This window comes from Accipiter gentilis, chromosome 10, assembly GCF_929443795.1.
Source record: "Accipiter gentilis chromosome 10, bAccGen1.1, whole genome shotgun sequence".
NCBI lineage: Eukaryota > Metazoa > Chordata > Aves > Accipitriformes > Accipitridae > Astur > Astur gentilis.
Window position 1 is genome coordinate 25860553 of NC_064889.1, and position 24267 is coordinate 25884819.

The 24267-nt window shown below is 55.6% G+C and overlaps 1 protein-coding gene across 2 annotated transcripts in view; it reads left to right on the forward strand.

The window, feature by feature from the left end:
- The window catches only part of FRMD5 (FERM domain containing 5), a 117315-nt gene that overhangs the window by 90143 nt on the left and 2905 nt on the right, over positions 1-24267 (forward strand). For both annotated transcript variants that reach the window (XM_049813531.1, XM_049813532.1), the window contains exons 3-13: positions 2427-2469; positions 3058-3136; positions 9721-9818; positions 11796-11919; positions 12991-13078; positions 15600-15688; positions 16881-16944; positions 17676-17767; positions 19744-19818; positions 20600-20668; positions 20851-20957. In XM_049813531.1, coding sequence (XP_049669488.1) covers positions 2427-2469; positions 3058-3136; positions 9721-9818; positions 11796-11919; positions 12991-13078; positions 15600-15688; positions 16881-16944; positions 17676-17767; positions 19744-19818; positions 20600-20668; positions 20851-20957 — 928 coding nt within the window. The remainder of the gene's footprint in view (positions 1-2426; positions 2470-3057; positions 3137-9720; positions 9819-11795; positions 11920-12990; positions 13079-15599; positions 15689-16880; positions 16945-17675; positions 17768-19743; positions 19819-20599; positions 20669-20850; positions 20958-24267) is intronic.

Consider the following 24267-nt stretch of genomic DNA (forward strand, 5'->3'; position numbering starts at 1 on the left):
ACCCCCAGCCCTGCAGTTCATGGATGCTGTGGCTATCAAAGAGCTGCCCAGGTTTAGCATTTCCTCAGCTGAGTGGTGCATTTAAGCCTGTGATGAACTAAGCTGCCACTTCCGTCCATTATTTCTGATGCGCAAGTCAATATTTCTTATTGAAATTGTGCTCTGCCACATGCCTGACTGGCAGCCAGGGCTGGGGAGGATCTAGGGGGGGGGGCACGGCGAGCAGGGCCGGACTCTGCTCCTGCCTGGGGCTGGGCTGGGAGCCACACCACTCGTGTGATGTGGGAGAGGCGGCTGCTGCAGCCCGCAGCGCGCTCCAGGCACAGCTACATCTCCTGCCAGGAGGGCACACAGCAGTCATTGAAAACCTCTCAATTTTTAAGCGTGGCCGGGAGGAGCCTGTGCACTGCCCTGGGGCTGCTGCAAGTGAGATGCTTCTATTGAGAGCACAGGGCGACGGACAGCAGAGATGCTGAAACATGAAGAAAAAGAGAGAAAAAATCCTCCCTCCTTACCCGTCATTTCCCAGTACTCTGTTGAGTCTGGGTCAGAGGATGCTGATGTCAGCACTCAAACCATTTCAGCCCACTCCAAAAGACAATGGTGCTTCTTCCCAGCGCGGCGGGCACTGTCGTGACCTGGAAGTTCCCTTGGTCCTGCGGTGGGTTCCTGGGACTGAGGCAGGGATTTCCCGCAGGAACCCTCTGTGACGTTCCATGTCCCCGATGCTGCTGTTGGAGCCCTGGGACTGCTTGCTGCCGGTGTTGGGGCACAGCCTGGAGCCCCCTGCATTCCCACAGGACTCCCCCTCATCCCAAGGCTTCCCAAAGCCTCCTGAGCAAGGGGCTGTGTCTGCACAGTCACAGGAGTTACCCAGACCCCCAGGTAACAGGGCATGCCGTGGCCCCCTCGACCCCTGCCACTGATTTTTGCAGTGCTGCCAGCAGCCCATCTGCAGCAGGTGCCAAACGCACCCCAGAAATGCCCGAGTGAAATCCAGACCAGTTTGTGCAGCCATGGGGAGCCACCACTCACTGGTTTTGTCTCAGTGGTGGACACAAATATTTAGAGTTTTCTATGGCAATCCCAGATTTCAGTGATGTATCTTTGTAGATCTGTAATCCTTTGTGCTAACTAGTGTTTGCCTTAATTACAGTAATTTTGCTTCGCTGTTTTGGGGTTCCCTCCTCCCAACACACAGGCATCCGAAGCCACTTCTTGACTGACAACACTTTGTTTCCTAAATGTGCCTGCCCAAACGATGTCAAATCAAAGCAGCAGCTATTGCAGAGGCTTTGCTGCAGGCAGAGCTTGATGGTTTCTTTCTGATGGCACAGAAGTGTAATTTCAGAAATACAGGTTTGAACCTAACCTTCCTGGTGTCATGCTGTAATTATAGATTCCAGTTCTGGTTGGGGTTAGCTTGTGTGATTGTAGCTGGTCGTTGCAGCCAGTGCTGCAGAGTGATTGCCCTCCCCGTCAGAACCGTGCTGCTGGGTGCTCCCATCTGCTGGCACCGCGGTGGCACGGGCAGCCACAAACCCTGGGAGCTGCCTGGCCCCATGGCTGTGGTGGGGTCAGCAGGACACCGGGCAGAGCCCCGGGGAAGCCCCACATTCCCCAGAGCTGCCAGCCCACAGGGAGGTGGCTTTGTACTTTTTGCATGCAGGACCTTGATTTAGGCTTTAAAAATCGGATCACAGTGACCAGTCCATGCGCTTCTTCAATGCCCTCCAGTGCACATGTGCAACCACGGGGCACCAGTGAAGGGTGATTTTAACAACTGGGGACCAGGTGCCTTAGCACAAAACATGTTCACCTCCTTGCTGTGATTGCTTACTCAGCTAGCTGGTGAGCAGAGCACGGAGAGCGGGAGGTTGCTCAGGCTGAAGAAGGCTGCCTTTGCCATGTAACTTGGCCACATTGTTGTCGCTGTTAGAAAACTGCACTTGGGGACAGCATGTGCTGTTGAGCAAAGGGAGATGCCTCCCAATGAGCCCCTGCTCTGCCCGGCGCCTCTCCTGGGGCTGGCAGAGGGTCCTTGCTGGGCGCTGAACAAGCACAGCCACTCACCCCGGCATCACCGGAGCCCGGCTGTGCCTCCACCTCGACCCAATGGGGCTGCCAAGAGAGGACGCAGGGGACCCGGCTTTCCCTGGGGCCGTGCAGAGAAAACGATGTCAGACTGGGGACGCTGGGGCTTGGGTCCTGCTCGGGCCCTCCCTCGGCTGCCAGCCAGCTGGGCAGGGGCTGCAGCCCCCCTCCCACCTCCTCTGCCATCCAGCTTATGGATCTGCCACAGCATAGGCTTTTATTTCAGGCAGAGGGGTTTTTTTTGTTTCTTTAATTTTGCCCTGAAGAGTCAATGTTATTAACTGAAAGTATTTGTTACTGAGTTGCTTTAATTGCCTTCTTTTTTGTTTCAGCATTGGCTGGAATTTACCAAGTCGGTTGTGAAGCAGATGAGGGGTGAGTATTGCTGCAAGCAGATGTCCTGGACAGGCAGTGTGTGCTCCTTTCATTTAGATGTATTTCCATTTTCTTCAGTCCTTCCCCTCTGGGGTCAATTGCCAGCACATCTCCCAGAAAAAGGGCCTTTTTGATTATCAACAAAGCTGTTCTGCTGGGTCAAAAGTGGGATCATCCTCCACCAGTCTCACTGCAGTCACAACCAGCCATGCCCCCACAGCTCGGGGGCACAAGGCACCAGCCCTGCCGGAGACCAGGACAGAAATGATGGGGACGAGCAAATGAGATTCACCAACACCGGGGCCTGCCTGGAGAGCAGGGTGAGCAGCCGGCAGAGAGAGCCGTGGGCGCTTCCCCATGGCTTTACCAGTGACATCTGCTCCCACCATGGCCACTGCAGTGGGGAATAGACCCATGCCTGTCTGCTCCCTCCTTACCAAGGGCAGCTGGGTGTGTTTGTGGGTAACAGGGAGGGCAGGTGAGACCCCCCAGCAATATCTGACCGTCTCCTCGAGCGGGGTTGTTTGGGAGGACGAAAGGGACAAACCCTGCCATTTGGTGACTGAGGTATCACTGTTCTCACTGCAGCCCAGCCTCCCTTCACCATGTGCTTCCGTGTGAAGTTTTATCCCACGGACCCCGCTGCTCTGAAGGAGGAGATCACCAGGTAAGGATGGGGCACCCGGCGCGAAGGCTTGGCCAATTCAGGAACACGCTCTGTCGAGCTTCGTTTTATAGCCAAGGGAGAGCAACAGCCATTTAGGTTTCCAAAAGAACCAGAACGTTTCTGGATTGTCCCAGCTGCGGGGGAAAAGTGTGGAGCCGTCGTGACTGGCAGGGAGCACTAGTCATGTGTTTAAACCCACTGACTCAGTCTTTGGCCACAGTTGGTTGCAAAACCCACGTTTCCAGGGCAAAGTGCTCAGAGTGCAGCACTGCTCACCGTAACGTCCGTCGCGGCTTCGGTACCATCCTGCCAATGCAGAACGGCTCCTAGGCTGCACCAGGTGTGTGCCCTTCCCTGCAGCTCTCCAAAATCTCTCCTTCCAGCTGGAACCCCCCCAGTCCTGGTCAGTGCAGGAAGGTGGGTTCAAGCAGGAGCAGCAGTTCTGCGAGAGTCCATGTTCTGCTTCTGCTAACTCTTGCCACTTCTGAATCGGCTGTTAGTGCCAGTGCCTGAGCACGTCCTTAGCTCAAGGTGCCATTACGTGTGCTTGGTCTGTCAGGAAGGGTTTGAGTGTCTCCAGTTCCCTTGATGTCCCCTGCATGTAATTAGCCACATCCCTTTTACGTAAGGGGCATGAACGCTCTAGGAGAAATGGGTGATAAACTGAGATGCAGAAACTTGACAGCACTTCTCTCGAGTTTCTATCTTTAGGGGCTCTTCATGCCGCTCTTCCTGACAGAAGGAAGGACATGAAGAGCACTCACGGAGAAATCGCAGCAGCTTTGGAAAACAAGCCGTGACTGTGGATCTCCGGGGCACGACAGCCCAGGCCCCCCCACCGCCTGCCGTGGTGTGGAGGGTCGGGTGTCTGCCAGAGGCAGCTGGGCTGGCACCTTTGCTAAAGGTTTCTGCATTTTTCCCCTGGAACCTTTTGCCATTATTGCTGCAAATATTCGTAGTTGTCTTTACAAGCCTGGGGTTTGTTAGAGAGAAGGTAATAAAAATGGTGTGGACCGGGTGCAGGCAAGCTGGAGGGACCGTGTCAAGGGCACAGCGCACTGCCATGGCATGGGCATGTCCCCCACTAGCCCGGGACCAGGGCAGGACCCCTTGCTCTGCTGGCAGCTCACCACTGCAGTGCCTCCACTGCTGCTGCACCCAGCACAGGGTGCAGACTGCATCATTTGCCCACCGTGCAGTGGTGCAGGGGAGCGAGAAGAGCTTCAGCCTCACCCGAGGGTGACACCAGCCTTGCTTTTGAGTTCCCAACACAGCAGGTCTTGGGTGCGCAGGCTTCATTAAATGCTGAATAAAATTTGCTAGAGATGTTTAAAGGTGCTGTGGGGAATTTTGCATTGTAAGACAAGGCGAGGGTGTGAAAGGCGGCGTGTCAGCATGCCGTGGGACTGGGAGCAGACCTGGCCTGTAGGCTCAGCCTGGGCTCAACACAGGGGTGGCAGAGCTGGGAGAGCCTGGAGGGCTGACAGGGCCTTGTCCCCCAATTCTGCTAGAGAAGGAAAAGAGGGAACTGCCTTTAATCATCCTGCTGATCTGTCAGGCACCACAACATGCTTTCACCTCGCTCTGCTGTCCCCTGGGATGTTAGGTATGAGAGCTGAGCCTGACCCCTCTGTGTGCCCATGGCAGCGAGACCCCAGACCTGAGTGGGGGTCTTGGTGAGGGGCTGTGGCAGCAGGGACCACCACTGGGGCAGTGGTGGCATGTACCCTCTCCGTGGTGGGTCTGTTGCAGCTCCCTGCGGGGCGGCTGTCACCTTTTAAAGCAAAGCTGGAAATGGGTTCCTCAGCCACACTTAGATGTTTTCCAGATTTTCCTCAGATCAGGAGTAAAGGGTCCCTGCCCCCCTCCCAGGTGGTGGGGGCATGCAGACCACTCTGCTCCCCACTGCATTCTCACCCACGTTGAGCAGCTTTAAATGAACCTATAACACAGAAAGTGAAGAAGGGCAGGTGGGTCAACCGCAGGGTTCACCAAGACTCCCATCATGTCTCTGGCAGGGACCGTTTACCAAGGATGTAATTAGAGGAGAAGTGTCATGGATGAACCTCTGTAACTCAGTGGTGTCCCCTGGGGTCTGTCCTGCACTTGTTCCCAGCACATGTCCATGGTGTTACTGTTGGGGCTGCGAGGTCCCTTACCAGCCCTGCACCCAGGAGAGGGCTTGGGATTTGCCATCAGTGTGCTTTGGCTGATCAGGGGACTGTCACCTTTTGGGTAGCAGCTCCTGCTCACCAGCTGTGCTCTTCCAATGTCATATGAAGATGGAGGACAGCTCATGCAGGGACCTCTCCTATCCTTGTCTCTCCTTTTCTCTCCTCTCTGCTCTTCTCTCCTGTCCTCGAGCTCCAGAGATGGAGGCAGGCCAGCAGCTGCTGGATCTCACACAGTGCCAGGTCTGTGCCTACCCCCAAACAGATTCAGTTCCCCTTTAGACTCTGTTGTATCGTGGGGAAAAGCGGCTGCTTCTTAAACACATCCAAAAATTGACAGTAAAAAACAGAGAGAAATAAATGATGACTAAGGGCCTGGCAGCCTTCCTTCGATGCTAAAGCAGCCCGGCCCAGCTGCCACCAGGTGAAGGCGTCAGGTTTTGGTGTGGAGCGCTCGGCTGCACTGCAGATTTCTCACCTTCTCGTACTGCTGCCAGCAGAAGCTCCGGAGCGTCCGACAGCTCTGCCTGGGAAGGGACCAGGAGCAGAAGGGCAGAGGGGGTCCTGGCCAGGGGCTGGGACAGCATCGGCAGCATCTGCGGTTCCCCTCTACCAGGCTGCGCTTTGCTGTCCTGATTTTCAGACTATTTGGCTGGTTTTCCCTGGCTTCGAAGCAGGGGCCTGTTTGTACTGTCAAAAGTCGGTCAGCTCGCTCCTGGCATGTGGACATCTGCGGACTGCTAAGAAAAGTATCGAATCAATTCCAAGGATTCAGAAGTGGTTTGGGGCAAAAAGTGCTGGCTGCTGGCCCCCTGGAGCTGCACCACTGCAGCAGGAGCTGGCTGAGTCTCACAACAAGCTCTAGGAGGGAAATGTTTTACTTTCCTTCTGCTTTTAGTCATTCACGTGTGTCCTTATGTGAAGGCCAGGCCAGGGAGATGATCTGGAGAAGAAATGTGTGAAGAAATGACTGCAGAAATGCTTTTCCTGGCTATGCCCTGGATCTAGGTTTGGGGTGTGAAAGGGTGCAAAACTTGTAGGTTGCCATCGGCCAAAATGCCAGGTAAGGGCTCCAGACAGAGCCAGTGAGCTGCATCTGTGCACAAAGGTGTAGGCAAAAAACATTATTATTTGCGTCTGCAGCTGCAGCGCTCCCCTCTTCCTACCTCGGCTTTTACCTGTGATGTACCTTAGTCCAAGGCAGGAGATCGTCAGTCCTGGAGAAGGAAGCCCCCCCGCCTCACCTGTGAAAAACAGGGACAAAAGTAGCACAGGCTTCTCTTGATATCTTCAAAGCAGGCTGTAAATGCCATGTCGCACTGCAGACACTCCGCTGCTGCAGATTGCAGGACCCTCAGTGTCTTGGCCCCAGATACCCTCAAATGGTGGCAAGTAGCCCTTGTCCCTCGCTCATAATGGCTCAGTCTCAGCAGCCTGAAGCCGTGCAGCCCCGAATCCCTCTGTGCATCCTGACCCTGTGCTGGGCTGCCATTTCTCCATTTGCTCTTGCTGCCATTACATATTCCCAACGAATAGCTGGGGTCCTTGCTAAGCACATCGAGAATTAAGTAGGCTTACTGATAGAGCTAAATATATTCCAGGATTTAATTCTTGGGATTTTCAGTCTATTTCTGCAGGCAGCAAATGAAAGAGGATGTCTGGGCTTTTGCAGCCTGCTTTGCAGCATGTTTGGAGTGTACCTGGGCTCAGCTTTTTACTTCAGTTTTGCATTAATAAACTATTTTTGTTGGGTGGATCAGTCAGAGGAAGCAGAGGATGGTGAGGTGTTTCAAAAACTCTTTTGGAGTTTGGTTTCCCCGTGATAATGTACAAAACTAATGAAAGCTTTGCTTGTGTTTCACAGAAGGACCCAAACCCCAAAATTAAAAAACCTCTTAAGTTTTTGTTTGGAAGTCTGAGAAAATTTCAGTTCTTCGGGGCTGGCCTTAGACAGGAGATGCAGATTACGAGGAAAGCAGTTGTAAAGAGCCCTGTGCGCATTTGCTGGGCCTGTTTGAAAGTGTCTTCATGTCCAGAATGCCAGTCTTTTTGGTGCTGCCAGGACATGCGCTGTAATCAGCTTTCTCAGATAGGATTGATTTGGTTTTTAGTACAGGCACACTTTAGGGGTCCCACAGAAGTGCCCAGAAATAGTTTCACAGGGATACATCTCCTTGTTTTGCTTAAGAGGAATTTACATAGTTTGCAGATTTTATGTTTACTCCCAGCAACTGCAACCCCGTGCAGCCATCAGGCCTTAATTTAAATGTGAAATGGCCAAAGACATCATCTCTGAGTAACGGCAGCTATTATGTGGGCATTAAGCTGTGCATACAATATGTTAATTGTATTTCTTTCCCTTAATCAGAGCTTAGCAAACATCTGCAGTTGTCAAGCACGGTAAGGAGAATTGAAATGCAGGTCAGGGATTTACCCTTGTGGAGGGTGGGAGCTGGACCCAAAGAGCATGGGGGATGGAGCCAGCCTGGATGGAGCTCACCGCTGCAAGCTCAGAAATATTTCCCATCTTTAATGTCCTTTTCCAAGGCAGCCTCACCCCACAGCCCAGTGCTGCCTCGGGAAACTCCCCTTTCCAGGGGAGATTTCCAAGGCATGGGCAAGGCTTTGGAAAACCTGTTTGGCACCTGCTGAAGGTTTTTGTTTGTAAAATCAGCTCAGATCTACAGACTTTCCCTTCTTAAAGGGAACAGGGGTGTTCGGGGCTGGGGGGATTGGGGCTGGGGGGATTGGCAGGGTTAAACCCATTTGATGGTGCATTTTTGGTGAGGTCCATGGTAGGTGCTGGGGAAGGGCTGGTGCAGTGAAGGGCTGGTGCTGGGCGAGGGTGCCAGCGGTGCTTGCTGGCCGAGCCTGGGGTCTCCATCTCAGCTGGCCTGATGCGGGGATGCTCCAGCAGCAGTGCCGTTGGTCACCCTGAGCGCTGGAAGCCCTGACCATCAACTGCTGAGACTGCCAGTGCTTCAGAGGTGGTGGGGGGCACTGGGAGCAGAAGACCCTCGTCTCCTTCTCGTGGGTAAAGCATGAGCCCTGCGTCAGGACTGCAGCCACCTCTTGCCACATTTGTGCCCTGCAGCTGACATGAGCGTGGAGCTCTGCAGCCCAGCCGGGCTCAGGCTGTCTGCCCAGGGACTAGGGTCTGGGCCTGATGACCCCCACGGGCCCCCCACAGGCCCAGGGTGAGCCCCCAGGCAGGTGGGCTGCTCCTGCTTGCTGCCGTTGGAGGTGTGCCTGCAATTGCAGCTGAAACCTGGGCTTAATATTCACTTTCCCTTGGACTGAGTACACTTTAATATCTGGATTTCTCTTTAATGTATTTTATCTGTGAAATTAGTGGTTTATCTCATCGTAAATACGGATTTGAGAAATGAAGCGTGACTGAGATATTGCAGAGTGCAAGTCTGATTATTTAAACACATTTCTGAGCACTCCAATTTCCATTTTGCTCCTTCACTCTGACTTACATTTCACCATCAGAAGGTTTTCCCAAATGCGTTGCCACATGACTCAGCCCAAACTGTTACTTAGGTTTAAATTTATTCAAATATGTAATTTTCCAACATAGTTTATCTTTTCACTGGGCATGGAGATAGAGGTGGGTGAGCGCAAGAAGTAGCTCACTCTAAATGATGTGGTCTTGATCATTGGCGAGCATGGAGGAGGGAAGTTGGTGCGTATGCAGAGACCTGGAAGGATACAGAAAGTTGGGGAAGGAGAAAAATCACGTTATGGGGAAGCTGAGCAGCCGGGCAAGGATGCAGGACTGGGAAGTGCAGCAGTTGCTGGTGGGCTGGGGACCATGAGACCCCGTTCAGAGCATCATCATCCCTGGGCACCTCGGCCCCAGTGACCTTGTGATGGGCTGGGGAAGTTGCAATTGTGTTCGGGCACCACTGCCCAAATCGGGATGAAGCAGCACAGGGGACTCTGGAGGCTGGCCGGCAGAAGGGACCAGCACCTCCTTGTCTATGAGTTTCCTCCTTTCCATGTTTTTCCCTGGTGGGAATGCGCAACCAAGTATCTCTGTGCCCAAGGGAGTCCTTTGTCTCTGCCGGCAGCTCTGCCCTGCTGCAAGTGGCCATGCGGTGAGGAGCCGGGTTGGTGGAGACCTCCATCAGCCCTCGGGTCGGACGCTGGCCCCAGAGCAGGCACCGTGTCCTTGCGGGCTGGAGCGGGGCTGGGACATGTAGATCTGAGCCCCAGCACCAGCCCTGACCGGGGGAACTGCCCAGTAATTAGCACTTGTTTGCTCCTAGCAAGTGTAATGTCTTGCAAATGGGCTGCTGGGAGAGAAATGTTAGTGCAAGTGTCTCGTGGCAGATATTTCACATATAAATTGCCTGTTTAGGTAATTTAAACTTTGGTTAATAGATGGACTATCTCTTCTGTCCTCAGGTATTTAGTCTTCCTGCAGATCAAAAGGGATCTCTACCACGGCCGTCTCCTCTGCAAGACTTCGGATGCTGCTTTGTTGGCCGCCTATATCCTTCAAGGTAATGCTTTTTGACAAGATAAATTTGCTTTTCATGCTAAGTAGTGATTACATTATTTCACTTACAACAGATCACCGCACCTAGAATACAAATGTCATCCCACCAGTGCAGGCCTCATGCTTCAAGGCTGTGCTTGTGCCGTGCAGTGCTGGGCTAGAGGAGGGTGAGGGTTGATGTTGGGGTCTCACCTGCAGGAGAAGCACCGCGCTGCCGTCTGCTCCCTGAGCTGTCCCACCTGCATTCGGGACAGTGGCATCCCCATGAGCATCCCTCAGCTAATCCAGCCCGTGTCTCCTAGTTCTGTGCTTGTCCAGAGGCAGAAGCAGCCTGGTGACAAAGCACTTCTCTTTCTGGGGCTGTGCACAGCCTGCGGTAACTGGCAAGCGCCCACAGTTTGCAGTTGCAAAGAGGGCTCCAGAGTGAAATGTAGTCTTGCTGATTGCTAGGACGGATGAAGACAGCCTTGGGTAAGCTCATTGCTTGCTGCCGAGCGCCTCGGCAAAGAAAGTGCTTTTGTCAGCAAGTTGCAGCCGCGCAGGTGCTGTTCGGAGCAGGAGGTGGGAAAACCTCTGAAAAGCTTCTGCCTGATCTGCCCTCCTGCCTGTTCTCCTGCCTGCTCTTGCCTCCACTGCTGTGGCACTGAGAGCATGGAGCTGGCATCTGACTGGCGTGGGGCAACACCTGGATGCTCAGCGAGGGGTCGTCAGGCTGTTGGAAGAGCTGGGTGGTGCTGGTGGTGGAAAGGCACCTTGACATGCCATTAGCAACGCCATGCTGGGCATGCGAGTGGGCTTCCCTACCCAAGGGTGCTTGGCTCGGCGCAATGCCGGGCCCCCTCTCTGCAGTCCCGCGGTGCCTGTGGTCCCATCCCCAGCATGAGCTGGCGGGGGATTGCCCCAGCAATCAAAAAAGAAAAGTTTCAGCTCCAAAGTATTTTGGAGTTATTTCACAGTGCTGGTATACTTCCCCTCTTCTAGTGTTTTAAGCAGGAAACATAAAAATTAATGTAACGTCTCCATCTTGCTTAGGACCTGAGGCTGGAGGGAACTAAATGAGAGCAAGGTCCTTTCATCCCCAGTGGCAGGAGGCTGCCGGATTACTGTAAATCCCGGCAGGAGACACCAGCTACAGAGCCATGCTACAGTGAAATGCCAGTGGCGATCGCTGCTGACTCCCATGGGGTGCTGGGAGAGGGAGCGGAGCTGCATCAGCCCGCGCCGAGGGGAGAGCAGAAATCTGGTTGTCTCGGGCATTTCCGCACCCTGGTCTCAGTGCCTGGGGTCGAGGCTGCTGGGATTGTCTTGAGGACAGACCTGTCGCTGCGCTTGCAGCTTGCCCAGGCTTGAAGCAGGTTTTCCAGGCAGGGGTCAGTCCCTGCCTGCACGACTGCATGCAGCCCCCCCTGCCCTGCTGCAGGGCAGAGCGGCTGGGTCAGCCTGTCCCCATGATCACTGGCAGTGCTTCCCCGGGGTAGGTAAAGAGGGGAAGGAGCTTTTCTCAAGGTCGCCTCACAGATTTCCAACTAATTATATTTTTTCGAGGTGCAGTTGCATCCACAGGGGGAGCAGAATTCACTCACTGCCTTATTCCCAGCCAGCTGGGATCGGGGTGGGGGCCAGGGGTACCCCAGGGGTACTCCAGGCCAACCACCCCAGGGCTGCCATCGCATGGACCTAGCGCGGCTCCCAGGAGGTTCACATAGCTTGAGGAATTAATAAATTTGGGACAGTGACCATCTGCTGCCAGGTGATTCCCAAGCAAAGAGTGAAATTAATTGGATGCAGTTAATGCCTTACAAACTATCCCTCCTGATGGGAAGCATGGCTGGGTTGGAGCGTCATTCCTGGGATGCTCTGAGCCCTGACCCTGCGCCTGGTTGCCACCGGCTCTGCTGCCAAGGTGGGCGCTGCCGGGATGGGGATGCACACTGTGGTCTGGGTTGCACTGCTCTTCCTGACTGGTTCTGCCTTCCCCCAGCTGAGATCGGGGACTACGATCCAGGGAAGCACCCAGAAGGCTACAGCTCCAAGTTCCAGTTCTTCCCCAAACACTCAGAGAAACTGGAGAGGAAAATTGCAGAGATCCACAAGTCAGAGCTGAGGTACGGCCGGCCGGCTTTGCTGAGTGGGATTGTCAGCTGCTGCAGGGATTACTGATGTTGGGCTGATTTTTATCCCTGTTTGGGATTTTCAGTCATGCCATGGGGTGAGCACTCCCTGCTCTGGTCCGTCAGATCCAGCTGAGAGCCAGCAGTGCTCTTGGCAGCGTAGGTAATAGCAAAAATGCAGAGCAGCACAAGCTTTAGGAAAGCAGGTCGTTTAGTGGCGTAGAAGCATCACAACAAATGACCCTGCGAGAGGAGCTGCCATGTCCCACCAAACCGCTGCTCGCTGAAAGGAAAATGTGATCGAGCAGCCAAGGACAAGCCACAGAAAGTGCAGACAAATAAAGTACACCAGCAATGTGGCAGTCCAGTCCTGGTGCAAAGTCAGCCCTGATCCCTCCTGCCTGAAGGAGGACTGAGGGGTTTCTCCTGCTCCTGGCTGTTGGCTCAGCCGGCATAACCTGAGGGGCTCCCTGGTCTTCCCCAGTGGGGTGGGGACAGTGACCAACCCCCTGTCCCCCATAGATCCCCTCCTGCCACCTCCCCGCGCTGCCTTCACCCTGCTCTGGGACATGAGGGGTGAGACACCGTCAGCAAAGCCCCGTCCTCCCATGGCACTGGCGCTGCCTCCAGGGCCACGTCCCGACCGGACAGCTGTGCGCTGGTCCCCAGGGATCACAGTGGGGTTTTGACCGCCCAGAAACCCGGCAGAGCCATGCCCTTACGTGCTGTGGGCTGCTGCCTTCTGCCTGGTAAACTCCCTTTTCCTCCCCACCTGAAGAAATGCCTGTGCTGCGTATAGGAAATTCAGCCCTAAATTTTGCAGGTGCTCCTGAATTTTGGCCCTTTCTAGTGCTGCTGGTTCAGCTTATCTCCTGCTAGATCAAGCTGGCAGGAGAAGAAAGTCTGGGTTTCAGTGCTGGTCTCCTGCTGCAGATTGCTTGTGCTAATGAATGTAACGGGAATATGCCATGACTGATGCCTCTTGTCGTTAACAGAAACCCTGTAGCTGAGGGCTGACTTTCACGTTCATGTCTACCATGGAATACTTTTTTTTCCCTCCTGTAGTGGGCAGACACCAGCTACTTCAGAACTGAATTTCCTCAGGAAAGCCCAGACTCTGGAGACCTACGGGGTTGACCCACACCCTTGCAAGGTAAAACAGTTTTCTGAACACTATTCCTTGCATTGGATTTCTTGCTCCAGCCAGTAACAACCTGCAGAGGTACCAGTGACTGGTCCCTAGTGCAGCCATTTGTCACCAGTCAGCAGGCTTTGGTGCTTGCAGAGCCGTGGTACATGGGATGTGCTGTAGCCAACAGCCCTCTCCAGCCTTAAAAACCAGCCCCAACCGGGCACGTGTGCACAGAGGGGAGTGGGGAGGGTGGCTAGTCCAAAGTCCTTCCAGAGAGTACTTAGGGAATCCACAGGAAAGTGTTTTCATGTGCAGACAGCTATAAAAGACAGTGGCCGATCATCTTCTGCTAAAGCATGTAATTTGGAGGCAGTAACAAGGTCAGTAATGTGTCTGAGAAACCAACAAGCATTAATCTGCCAGAGACAGTCTATCACTCTGCTCTTCCCTGGCCGGTAATCCAGTTTTCTGTTTGAAATGCTTTTTATTGACTGTAGATGTCATTGCGTGTGGCTCTCTCTGGCCCCTTACAATCCCATCACATGCAGATGGATGCGGGATGCAAAGCAGATGGAGAATTTCACTCTTAAGGGCAGTGCCTGCTCTGTGGTCCCCTGGGGCTTTTAACTGAATTATGCCCCGTAAATACACAATTGCGGTAAATATACCTGGCCTGGGTGGGGGTGTGTCCCATTTACTGGCAGTCTGGTATTGCTGAAGAGGTTGCCAGCTGGAGGAGTTGAATCACCACGCCTGTTCAGGTCTCCTGTGTAGCTGGCTGGATTGGGCCATGCTGCCCTGGGAGCGATCCTTGAAATGTCTGGCTCAGCACTGGAGCTTGGGGGGTCTGTGCTTTGCTCTTATTTCCCTGTGGGGTTCTGTGCCCCATTTAGCATCCCCAGCCCCTATCGAGCTTCTGCACCCTCAGCAATCCGTCCTCTCCCCCAGCACCCCCCACCTTTCCCAGGGGCACCCTGCTCCCCAGCTCCCCCACTCCACACTGACCATGGGGAGCTCGCCCCCACTCCTCCCATCCCAAAGCAGCAATTCCAAAACTGTGCAGCTTCCAGCCTGACACCCCATTAATCTCCAAGCTGCCCTGCTCGCTGCCCATGGCTGCAGTACCAGCCACAGGCAGGGCAGGACTGAGGGGGTTGCTGTGTCAGTGGTGGGCAGGGGCAAGGGGGTCCGTACCCCCCAGGACGGTACGTCCCTCTACCAAGATGCAGCTTCTCCCTTTCCTGAAGATTTCCCTGGTTTTGGGAAAGAGCCAAAGTGCTTTGGGCAGCCCAAATTCTGAGCTGCAGGAGCTGCTGCCGGGCTGGTTTCTGTGAAGATGCACAGAAATCTTCCTTCCTCCACAAGACTGGGCTGCTACATCTCAGACATGATGAGTTTGAGGAGTTACATCTTGCCTTGTGCAGGGTATTGGTTTTGAGGTTCAGGGCTCTGCTTTTAGCCATTCACCCTTGACAGATGAAGATGGATTTTTGATCTAATCTGGATTTAAAACCAATTTGTTCTCTGCTTAAATTCGGAAGATCTTATCATAGTGCTGGCTCCCTGCCGTACCAGCACCGTGCCAGCAAAGTCCAGCGTCCTGGGGTGGAAAGCAAACAGCAGAGAAGATGTCTTGCCTCTTGATTAAGGCGGGGAAGGGCACAACTGGGAGCAGAGGGGGAGCATTGTGCCCCCAAGCTGGGGAGATCCTGGGCACAGGGCATCCCAGTGGTGAGCAGAGCTGCCCTGCAGATGCGGAGCAGCTCTGCTCGCCAATGAGATGCCCTGTGCCATGCTTTTGCCCAAGAAAACATTGCAGACACCAATCAGACATAGCTCTTCTGCAGCCGCCCCTGTAAAATTCCTTGCCTGCTTTTCCAGCCCAATGCACCAGAAATCCCGAGCCTGGCATGCACCTTCCCTTTAGCTCAGCATCCTTTGAAAGCCATCTGAATGTCTGCCGGCCAAATAAAAGTCAGGGTGAATCTAACAATTACTGAACAGCCACAACAGTTTCATAATATTTTTAAAATTCAGCATGTATGTGTTTTTTCTGTGCACATCAGTGCAGTTAATGATCACTTCCCTGGAGTCTAGACATTATGATTAAGTTAAACTGCTGCCTTGCTCTGTGCATGATACTAATTATTGGTTTAAACTGTCTCGATGCCGCCCAGCTGCACTGGCTGTGCAGGGCTCTGAGGGAGTCAAGTATAATGGGTTTTTACCATTTCCTGGTTTAATTACTAGTGAAAGTGTTGGTGGGGCACTGCCTTCGCTGTTTATTCCTCACTAGTAAGCAGATGGGACCGCTGCGGCTGAGAACTCTATTGCAGCTTCTCCTCATTAGTGGCACTGGACCAGCTGCCCCGTTATTCAGCTGCGGGTTTTACTGTGTGTGCAGGGTGTCACGGTCCGGGTGAACCTGCCAGGAGCGTCCCACTGGCAGAGACGGCACGGAGGATTCTACATTGCCACCACCGTTGATGTATAAGCTTTGCCAGCTCAAACATTTTGATGAGAAATTGGTGTTGTCTTCCAGGATGTGTCGGGGAACGCGGCGTTTTTGGCCTTCACCCCCTTCGGTTTTGTTGTTCTTCAGGGAAACAAGAGAGTACACTTCATTAAATGGTGAGTTCCTGACCCTGCATCACCTGCAGTGCCCTGCTCGCTTGGAGCTGTGCCGGCCGGCTCGCTTCTGCTCGCTCTGTCTGTCTCCTGTTGTGTGCAGTGCTGTGGGCCAGAGGCCATGAGTGCCCTGCATCACCCCAGGGTGTTCAAGGGGTGCTCAGGTGAGCTCCCATGGATGGGGCATGTGGGTGGTCCCAGCACCAGGTGCCTTCCCCAGGCACTCGCACCACACTGGGATACGGGCAATGTGCCTGTAATGGGACAGTGGTAAGTGCACCCGATGCCCATGTCTGAGCCGGGACGGGCTCCGAGCAGAGGACACAGAGGGCAGCGATGCTGTGCCAGCTGGAAAACCCATCCCATGCCCTGCAGACACTTGCACCAGCACACCCGTGAGCTTGCATGCCCCCGTCTGAGAAGCAGGGGAGAAAACAGGTCCTCTTCACGGTGCCATGTAGTGGCTGTGCTGCTGGGGCAGCGGGACGCTCCTGGGACAGGGAGAACGGCACCGAGCAGGGCCACGCCACGCACTCAGGGTGTCACTTCTTGCTCTGTCCCACCCTTGGAGGAGCCCTGGAGCCTGGCTGCCTCCCCTGCTGCAGCTGTGCGCTGGGCTGCTGGCTCCAAGGACTTTTCTACCCTGGCCCCTAAGCTCGCTCCTGGTCAGTACACAGCAGGGCTTTCTCCTGTGAGCTGCACTCTCTCTCCATTTGCTTTGTTGCCCCAGACTTAACTATTTTCTACATTGTCTACATTAACTTGCATCATCCGCATGTTGGCTGGGTCCCCCGAAAGCTCCTCCAGTCCTTCTGAACCTGGTTGTGTTGTTCCTCGGTCTTTGCTGCATCTCAGATTTTGGCCAGTGTGTCACTCACGGCTGGCATTGCCACCTGGCCGGTGCCCCTGTGACGAGGTCCCAGTGACTCTGGGACACCCCACTGACCATCACCTTCACCCCAGGGCATCCCCCTTTCCAGCTGCTTGTTTCTGAGCCTGGGCTCTTCTCACCGCTCTGTGGCACCTCCCAGGGATGGAAAACAGGGTCTTGAAGCTGTCCCGTTGCCATCCCCAAAGCACCAGCTCTCACCCTGCAGCTCCCAAGCAAATGCTTTGGCTGGGGCTGCGCCCGTGAGCCAGCCAGGCTGTGGTGGACTCCGTGCAGCGTCTCACCTGCCCATCCTTGTCCTTTCAGGAACGAGGTGACCAAAATGAAATTCGAAGGGAAGACTTTCTACTTATATGTGAGTCAGAAAGAGGTGAGTGCTCTCCTTTCTCTTGGGACTTCCTGAGCGCAGCCATGGTCGTTCCTTCAGCAGGTTCTCCATGAACTTGTCAGGCTGCAGCCTGCAGCAGCATCACCCCGTGCCTGGCGGTACAAGTGGCAGCAGTGGCAGGGGCTGCAGCTCGGTGGCAGCGCTGAGGTCACCTCCCTGCTGCTGTTGGCACCTTGCTCTGGGCATTAGAGCCTGCAGATGCTGGGTTAGCCCCAGACTATGCTGTGGTGAGGGCTCTGCCCTGAGCAGCAGCCTGGGACCTCCAGCAGCTTCTCGCCATGCCTGCTTGCCGTGGCCACGTGCTGTATTTGGGATTATTGTGGTTATTTGTTACCGCCATCATGCTCAGTTAGCCCCAGTTAATGAAATCAGCCTGAAAACCTCTGGCTGAAATCAGCTCCCACCCAAGCCATCAGCATGATGTTTTTAAAAAATGTATTTCTGGATATTCAAAAAGGCAGGTAAGCCAGAGGAGGTGGGTGGCAGGTCACTGGCATGCATGGTGGCCCATCCCTTGTGTGAGGCACCGCGCTGGGGCGTCGGCTGATGCTCCAACACCTCCCGGTGTCCTGAGCGGCTCTGGAGGAGGATCTGCCCTGTGTCAGTGCTGCTCTCCAGCTCCGGCTGCTCTGGCCTCCGTCCACACTCCTAGCGTGCTGCCCGGTGGGCACCACTCATTGTTCCCCTACCAACTTCCTGTGTTTCTCCTTTAGGAAAAGAAAATTGTTCTTACGTATTTTGCCCCAACACCAGAAGCCTGCAAGCACCTCTGGAAGTGTGGGATAGAAAACCAGGCTTTCTACAAGTAAGTGTGGGGTCACCCAGGTGTGCGTGGTGGTGTGTTCTGCATCTCCCCATGGGTTGGCTCTGCCCCGCACAGCACCTGCCCATGGGCTCCATCCAGGTGCCAGGGCTCGAGCACAGGCTGTCACCAGCCACGTGGCACCCCTGTCCTGGTGGCCCCAGCAGAGTCACCAGCCACCAAAAGCACCGGTGCCCCCGGGCTGGGGGCTCTGCCCCATGGGGTCCCTCCCACTCCCCACAGTGCGTTCATCCCTCCACAGTGAACTTTTAATCAGGAGATTAAAACTAATTGTTTGGCGATTAAGCCTTTAATGCTGAGCAACCGGCACACATCCTGTCTGCAACAGCAGACGTCTTTTAGCATTTTCCTGGTTAACAGCAGCTTGTTTGGAGCTGGCCCCTGTGTGCGGATGCTCAGGCGCTGTGAGTGTGGCACATGGCCGGTGCAAGGTGCAGCAGGAATGGATGCTGGCAAAACTCAGGGAATGTTTTCTGACCTAATATTCAAGGGTGGATTTTCAAAATGGCTTCACAGGGTCTGTTTGTGCTGAATCCTGCATGAAAATCCCCACTGAAGTCGCGCCAGTGCCCCGGAGTGCTTTAGAAAAGCCTGCCTTTTTTAGCGAAGAATGCTCAAAAACTTTCAGAAATAATTTGCATCTAAGCGCTTTGGGAACAAGTTAATTATTCATGGGAAATATTCAAGGGACCGGGGAGATGACGTGCAGTCTGGGCTGCAGCCACAAGCCTGGGCAGTTGGGGATAGTGGCTCAAGGGAACATCTCCACCAGCTGCCCGGCTCTGAGGGACCTCTGGGCTGGGGGTCTCACCCGGGCGGTGGGAGCTCCTACCCGGGGAGGATGGGGAAGGTGTTGTCCTTCCTCAGGAGCTCTGGGCTCCCTGGTTCATGGCCACCAAGGCAGCATTTTTGTCTCTGGTTTGGTTAATTAGGCTGTCAAACAAAAAGGGAGAGGTCACGGGCTGGACTGTCTGCCAAAAAAACAGGGAGGTGCCAAGCGGAATGGTTTGGTTTTACCAACCTGCTCATGGTGAACTTAAAAATAGCCTGCTTTGTGCTTTGTAATGAGTTTTATTTTAATCAGCAAGATGCGAGATAAAGTGTGTGATGTATTCTCTTTGGGAATACTGCAATCAGCAGCTGCAATCAGCAGGTTTCATTTCTCATTATATTAACATGAAATGAAATTGCAATATTGCTTTACAAATCTTTTTATGATTAATCATGTCAGTAAATTACCGCTGCATTATGCATCCGGTGGAGTGGACTGTGGGCTCGGCCAAGGTGCTGCTGGGCTCCTCCCGGGGCTCGGGACTGGCTCCCATGGGATGAGGAGGAGACAGGACTTTCCCTCCCGGCTGTTTTGCCCACCGCTGGCCGGACTGACCCCAGATTCCTGCACCCTTGCAATGCAGAGGTCGTGGTGAAGGTTTTAGCCCCCTGGAGAGCTTTAGCCCTGTGCAGCTCCTCCATGCAGGTGCTCGCTGGAGGACCCGGAGGACCTGGCGTGAGCTGCAGCCCAAGCCCCGCTCCAGCCGCTGGGGAAGCCATTGGTAGCAGGTCCATCCTGGAACCTGGGCACGGGCTGGGCAATGGTCCCACTGCTGGCAGGGACATGCTGTGCTGGCAGAGAGGGCTGCAGGGTGCTCGTGTCCTGCCAGCCAGTGCCACCCCACAACTGCCGGTGGCTTTTTTCATTCCTGGTGGTGTTTCACATCTCCAGGGCTTTGCTCTTGTAATTTGGCCCTGCTGCCATTTGCCGGCAGCACGTGGCTCCCTCCCTTTGATGCTGGGGGTCAGTCTGGTGGGGATGATGCTGTAAGAGCACCAGCAGAGCCATCCATCCTCGTCACCACCATGGTGCACTGGAAACAAACCTGGGCGAAGGTTTTGCGGGGAAGCGGTGCCGGGGGCCGTACCCTGCCCGGGCGCTTACACAGCTCTTGGTGCTGTTGCAGGTTGGAGAAGTCGAGCCAGGTCCGGACAGTGTCCAGCAGCAACTTGTTCTTCAAGGGAAGCCGGTTCCGATACAGGTAAATAATGACAGTAAGTAGCAGCTACTGGGTGTATTTTCGGATGCTCCTTTGGATGTGCTGTGGGGAGCAGTTCAGGGCTGCAGCGGTCCGAGGACTTGCTAAGAGCCCTCCTGTCACCGGAGGTCCTCCCACTGCAGCACTGTGGCCTCAACAAGGCCATCGCTACTTCTTTCTGTGTTTCACAGCTGACATCCCTCTCCCTAGCCTCAAAATGGCAGATTTTTGGAGGGACGGGAGTGGAGGAGGGGAGAGGACCATGGGGCTTTGGAGCTTGGTTTTTGAGAACAACATGGAGTGAAACAAATCACCATAATTCCTAAATTCCTGGAGGGGTGTTGCTCCTCCCTGGCCCTGGAGCAAAAGCCTGGACCCGGGACCTTGTATCTCTGCAGGGCAAGAGACCCCGGTGCATCCCCAGCTGCAAGGTGCACGATGCCAGCACCCTCCTTGCTGGCACGGGAGGGCCCAGATGCCCATGGTCTGTCCCCCCGCCAGAGGGGATGTGACACCATGGTGTCCAGCATCTCATGCCAGGAGAAGCAGCAAAACGTGGTGGCAGAAGTGTCAGCAGAGCCTTTCCCTGATCTTCCCATCACCCCTATTTCCAGCAAATATTTCTGCTTTCCCCTGGAGCTGCAGGGAGAGCCCTGCTGCACCAGCCCCTGTGTATGGGGAGGGGGCCAGGCCATGCTGGCGCACGGTGTGCCTCGGGGGGAGCTTGTGGCTCACCGGTGCGGCGCTCACGTCCTCACGGCTGCTGTTCTTGAACCACCCGCAGTGGCCGCGTTGCAAAGGAGGTGATGGAGTCCAGCGCCAAGATCAAGAGGGAGCCGCCCGAGATTCACCGGTAAGAACCCAGCAGCAATGGTGCAGCACAGAGAAGCCCACGGGGCTGTTCCCTCCCAGGGGTTTGGTTCCCGGCTCCCTGGGGTGGTGGAGGGAGCCACAGGACCGAAGCGGGAGAGCTGCCCTGTACACGGGGCTCTGGCACTGGCCGGGCTCTGACACTGTCCTCATTCTCATCCCCAGGGCAGGGCTGGTGCCGAGCCGGAGCTGCCCCTCCATCACCCACGGCCCCCGCCTGAGCAGCGTGCCCCGCACCCGGAGGAGAGCCGTGCACATCTCCATCATGGAAGGTAGGGCGTGGGCTGGCTCTCCCTGCCACTGCCGGGGCTCGGGAGCCGGGGCAGCCTCGGCCCTGGGGCCATGCATACGTGTGCATGTGCACACACACGTGCACGCATGCATGCACAAAAAGCTGATGCACACATCCAGCTGAAAATCAGATTTTTGTAGCCCCTGATGCTGATGTGGCGTGCTGGGGCAGGGAAGGACACTGGCATGTCCCCAGGGCCTTATGGCAAGTCTGGACAGCACCAGATGTTGCTCTTGCAGCTTGGGATCAGTTTGGCAACAATAGCTGAGCCCCGGCAAAGTGGAGGGCCAGTTGTGGGACAGAAGTTTCCAGTACAGAAGCAAAGCAGAGGAGAATTTCTCAGCAACATTACTTTAGATTAAACTGGAAATACAGCAAAAGGCTCCAGGTTGCCCTGATAGCTCTGACCCAGCAGAGAGGTGAGTCACCCCAGCAGCCCTGTCCAGCGCATGCCGGCATGCCTCACTCTGCTCTTCCAAACACTGCCCTGGTTTGAAAGCAAAGCAAACCTGCCTGGAGCAGCACGCCAGCACCCAGCGGGGTCCCAGCAGAGCAGAGTGTTACTGAGAGCCGCAGGACTGGGGTCTGACTGTGTACAGGAACAAGCTGGTCTGCAAAAGAGCTTGTCACCCACCTGAGAGCTGCTCCTGGCTGGCTGATGGCCACTGCCCACGGCTTGCCAGTCTGCCAGGCTGGAGCTCTGTGCCAGCCTGCGGTGGGGAGGCTGGTACCCCCCGACCCAGGGCAGGGCTGCAGCCGGGGTCAGGGCCGTGCGGGGTGGGATGCACCTGGGAAAGGACGGTTGGCAGAGGGCAAAACGCTGGCACCAGCCCTGGAGCAGCCCCACGGGGCTGGGGACAGTGCTGGGGGCTGTGGCTGTGCTGCTGGTGGCAGCTGTGGTGCCCGCTGGTGACAGCAGCGTCTGATTCCCAGTGACGCTGGGGTGACGGAGAGCAGCGTGTGTAGTGGGTGCTGCTGGTGTGTGGCAGGGCCATGTGAAGGTGCACGGAGTTTGGAAAACTGGAAGGTGGATGAGGGAATGGGGATGGCAGGGAGCGTGGGGTGAGGGAGGGGGTGCACCCTGCAGTTGTGCCCTGCTCCTGGATGGGCTGCGGGGCCAGCCCCTGCCCCAGCACAGCTGCACTGATCCTGCTCCCTGGGCTACAGCATGGACAGGGTGCAGAAATGCTGCCTGCCCAAATGGACAAGTCCCTCAGAGCAGGAAAGTTATTTATTTCCATCGAGGGATCCCAGGGCTGATGTCTGTGCTGATTTTGGGGGCAGGAGTGTGCCTGGCAGCTGCGGCAGCCCTGCAGACAGTTAAATGTGAGCACCCTCTCCCCCGCGTGCTGTTGCGAAGTGGCAAGAGCATTAAATAGCCTCCCACAATAAATTACCCTGAGCTGGCACAGCTTCCCAGCACCACCCCTGCCCCAGCAGCTGCTTTTCTTCACTCTCACTTCAGCTCGGTCCCATGGAAATGTGGGAGCCCAAAATAGCCCCGACCCCGGGGCCAGTGGCTCCAGCGCTGCTTGCGTCAGCGGTGCCGGCGGGTGAGCAGCCGTCCCCACGCCCCCTCGCAGTCCCTGTGGGCACCCACTGCCACAGGCCAGGCCAGCCGCTGCCCGTGCCACCATGGTGAAGTGCCTGATAAAGATTAAAACCAAAGTCAGCGTCCACCTGCGGCTTGTCAACCACTGCTGCCGGGAGGTGAGGGTGCGGGTGCTGGCCCTGGGACCACGGCTGCTGGTCCGGGCTCTGGGGGCTTTGCCGCTCCTTCCAGCTCTCCCTGGCCTCAGCCGCAATGCTCTGCACAGTCCCGGGGACGCACCCACACCAGGTAACGCTGCGCTGCCGGGCTGCATGGGGTCTGGGCTCTTCTTCGGCAGGAGTGGTCCCAGGGGTCCCTGTGGGCTCCCTGTGACTGCAGCCCCAGGGGGATGCGGGGATGTGGGAATGTGGGATGCAGGATGCATGCCATGGGAAGCGGGCTGGGATCTCCCATGCTGGCTGGACTCTCGGTCATTATTACCACAAAGCAGCTCCAGTTTTGGGGCTGGACTCAGCTTTCTCCAGATTTTCTAGCTTTTTATGTTAGTCCTATGACGCAAACAGATGGCAGGAAAGCTTGGGTCTGGGGGGGGGGGGCAGCATCATTGCAGTGATGAGCAGGGGACCCCCCGACATCAGCTGCCCTCCCTGGGAGCCGAGGTGCTGCCCACTCTGGTGGGTGCCCACCTGTCAGGAACACAGCAGGTGCAGCAAGGGGATGTTCATATGAGCTTCGCGACACATGAGAAAACGTAGCTGTCGGGGTGAGAACGTGTTTATTCCTCAGCTGTGCTTATTGCCTCAGCTGCCGCTCACGCTCAGTGCCGTGGTGGCACGTACGTTAAGCTGAGCTGATCCAGAGGCATCCAGGGAGTATTCACAAGCACGAGGTTGCAAAGCCCCGGGGAATGCAGGCAGGACAGGCTCTGGGCTCTTCGCTTCATCCTTCGGCAGCGTGTGGGGCCAGGGTGCCCGGTGACACTGTGCGATGGTGCTTTGTTGTGCTGTGCCCACCCCACCAGGGGAAATGTCCAGCCCCGTATCCCTTGCAGCCAGCTGCGGGGTGGCACTGGGGACCTGCTGGTCCTGGCCACCACTGCCTTCAGAAACCCTCCCTGAGGCACAGCATGCTGTGACGGCAGAACCGGTGCCTACCCCGCATCGCCTGCCCTCTTGCTGTGAAAACTGCAAGAAACAAGTCCCGCGCTTGTGGGGTTTCTTGGAATTGGAGGGGGGTGGGGGGGAGTTAGTTGGTGGAGAGAAGGAGTTCCCCTCATCCTGCCTGCCATGCTCAGCCTTGGTGCAAAGGGCAGCCCGGCTGTAACTCTAGCTCAGTTGTGTATGCGGCTGGCTGGGCTGGCACACAGCTCTTCATGCAGCTCTTGTTCCCGTGCTTGTGTGTAAAACATTTTTTATTTAGTGAATCAATAGAAATCAGAACTGTTGGTGACTCCGGTTTGACTGACTTACAGCCTGCTCTGCGGGGAAGTCTCCCGCGTGTGATGGGGCTGCAGCCCCAGGACATCTCCTCCCTGCCAGGCAGGTGCAGCCCTCGCTTTCCTCACGTGCCATCCTGAGGTCATCTTTTAATTCATCACCTCAAGGCAGGCAGGCAGATGCTGTCGACAGCGGGGTCGGCCATGCTGCCCGCACAGGGCTCCAGCTTGGTCGGGACCTCACTGCACCTCTTTTTGTCGAGGGGTGAGGCTGTGCTGGCCGGGAGGTAAACCCATAAGGAT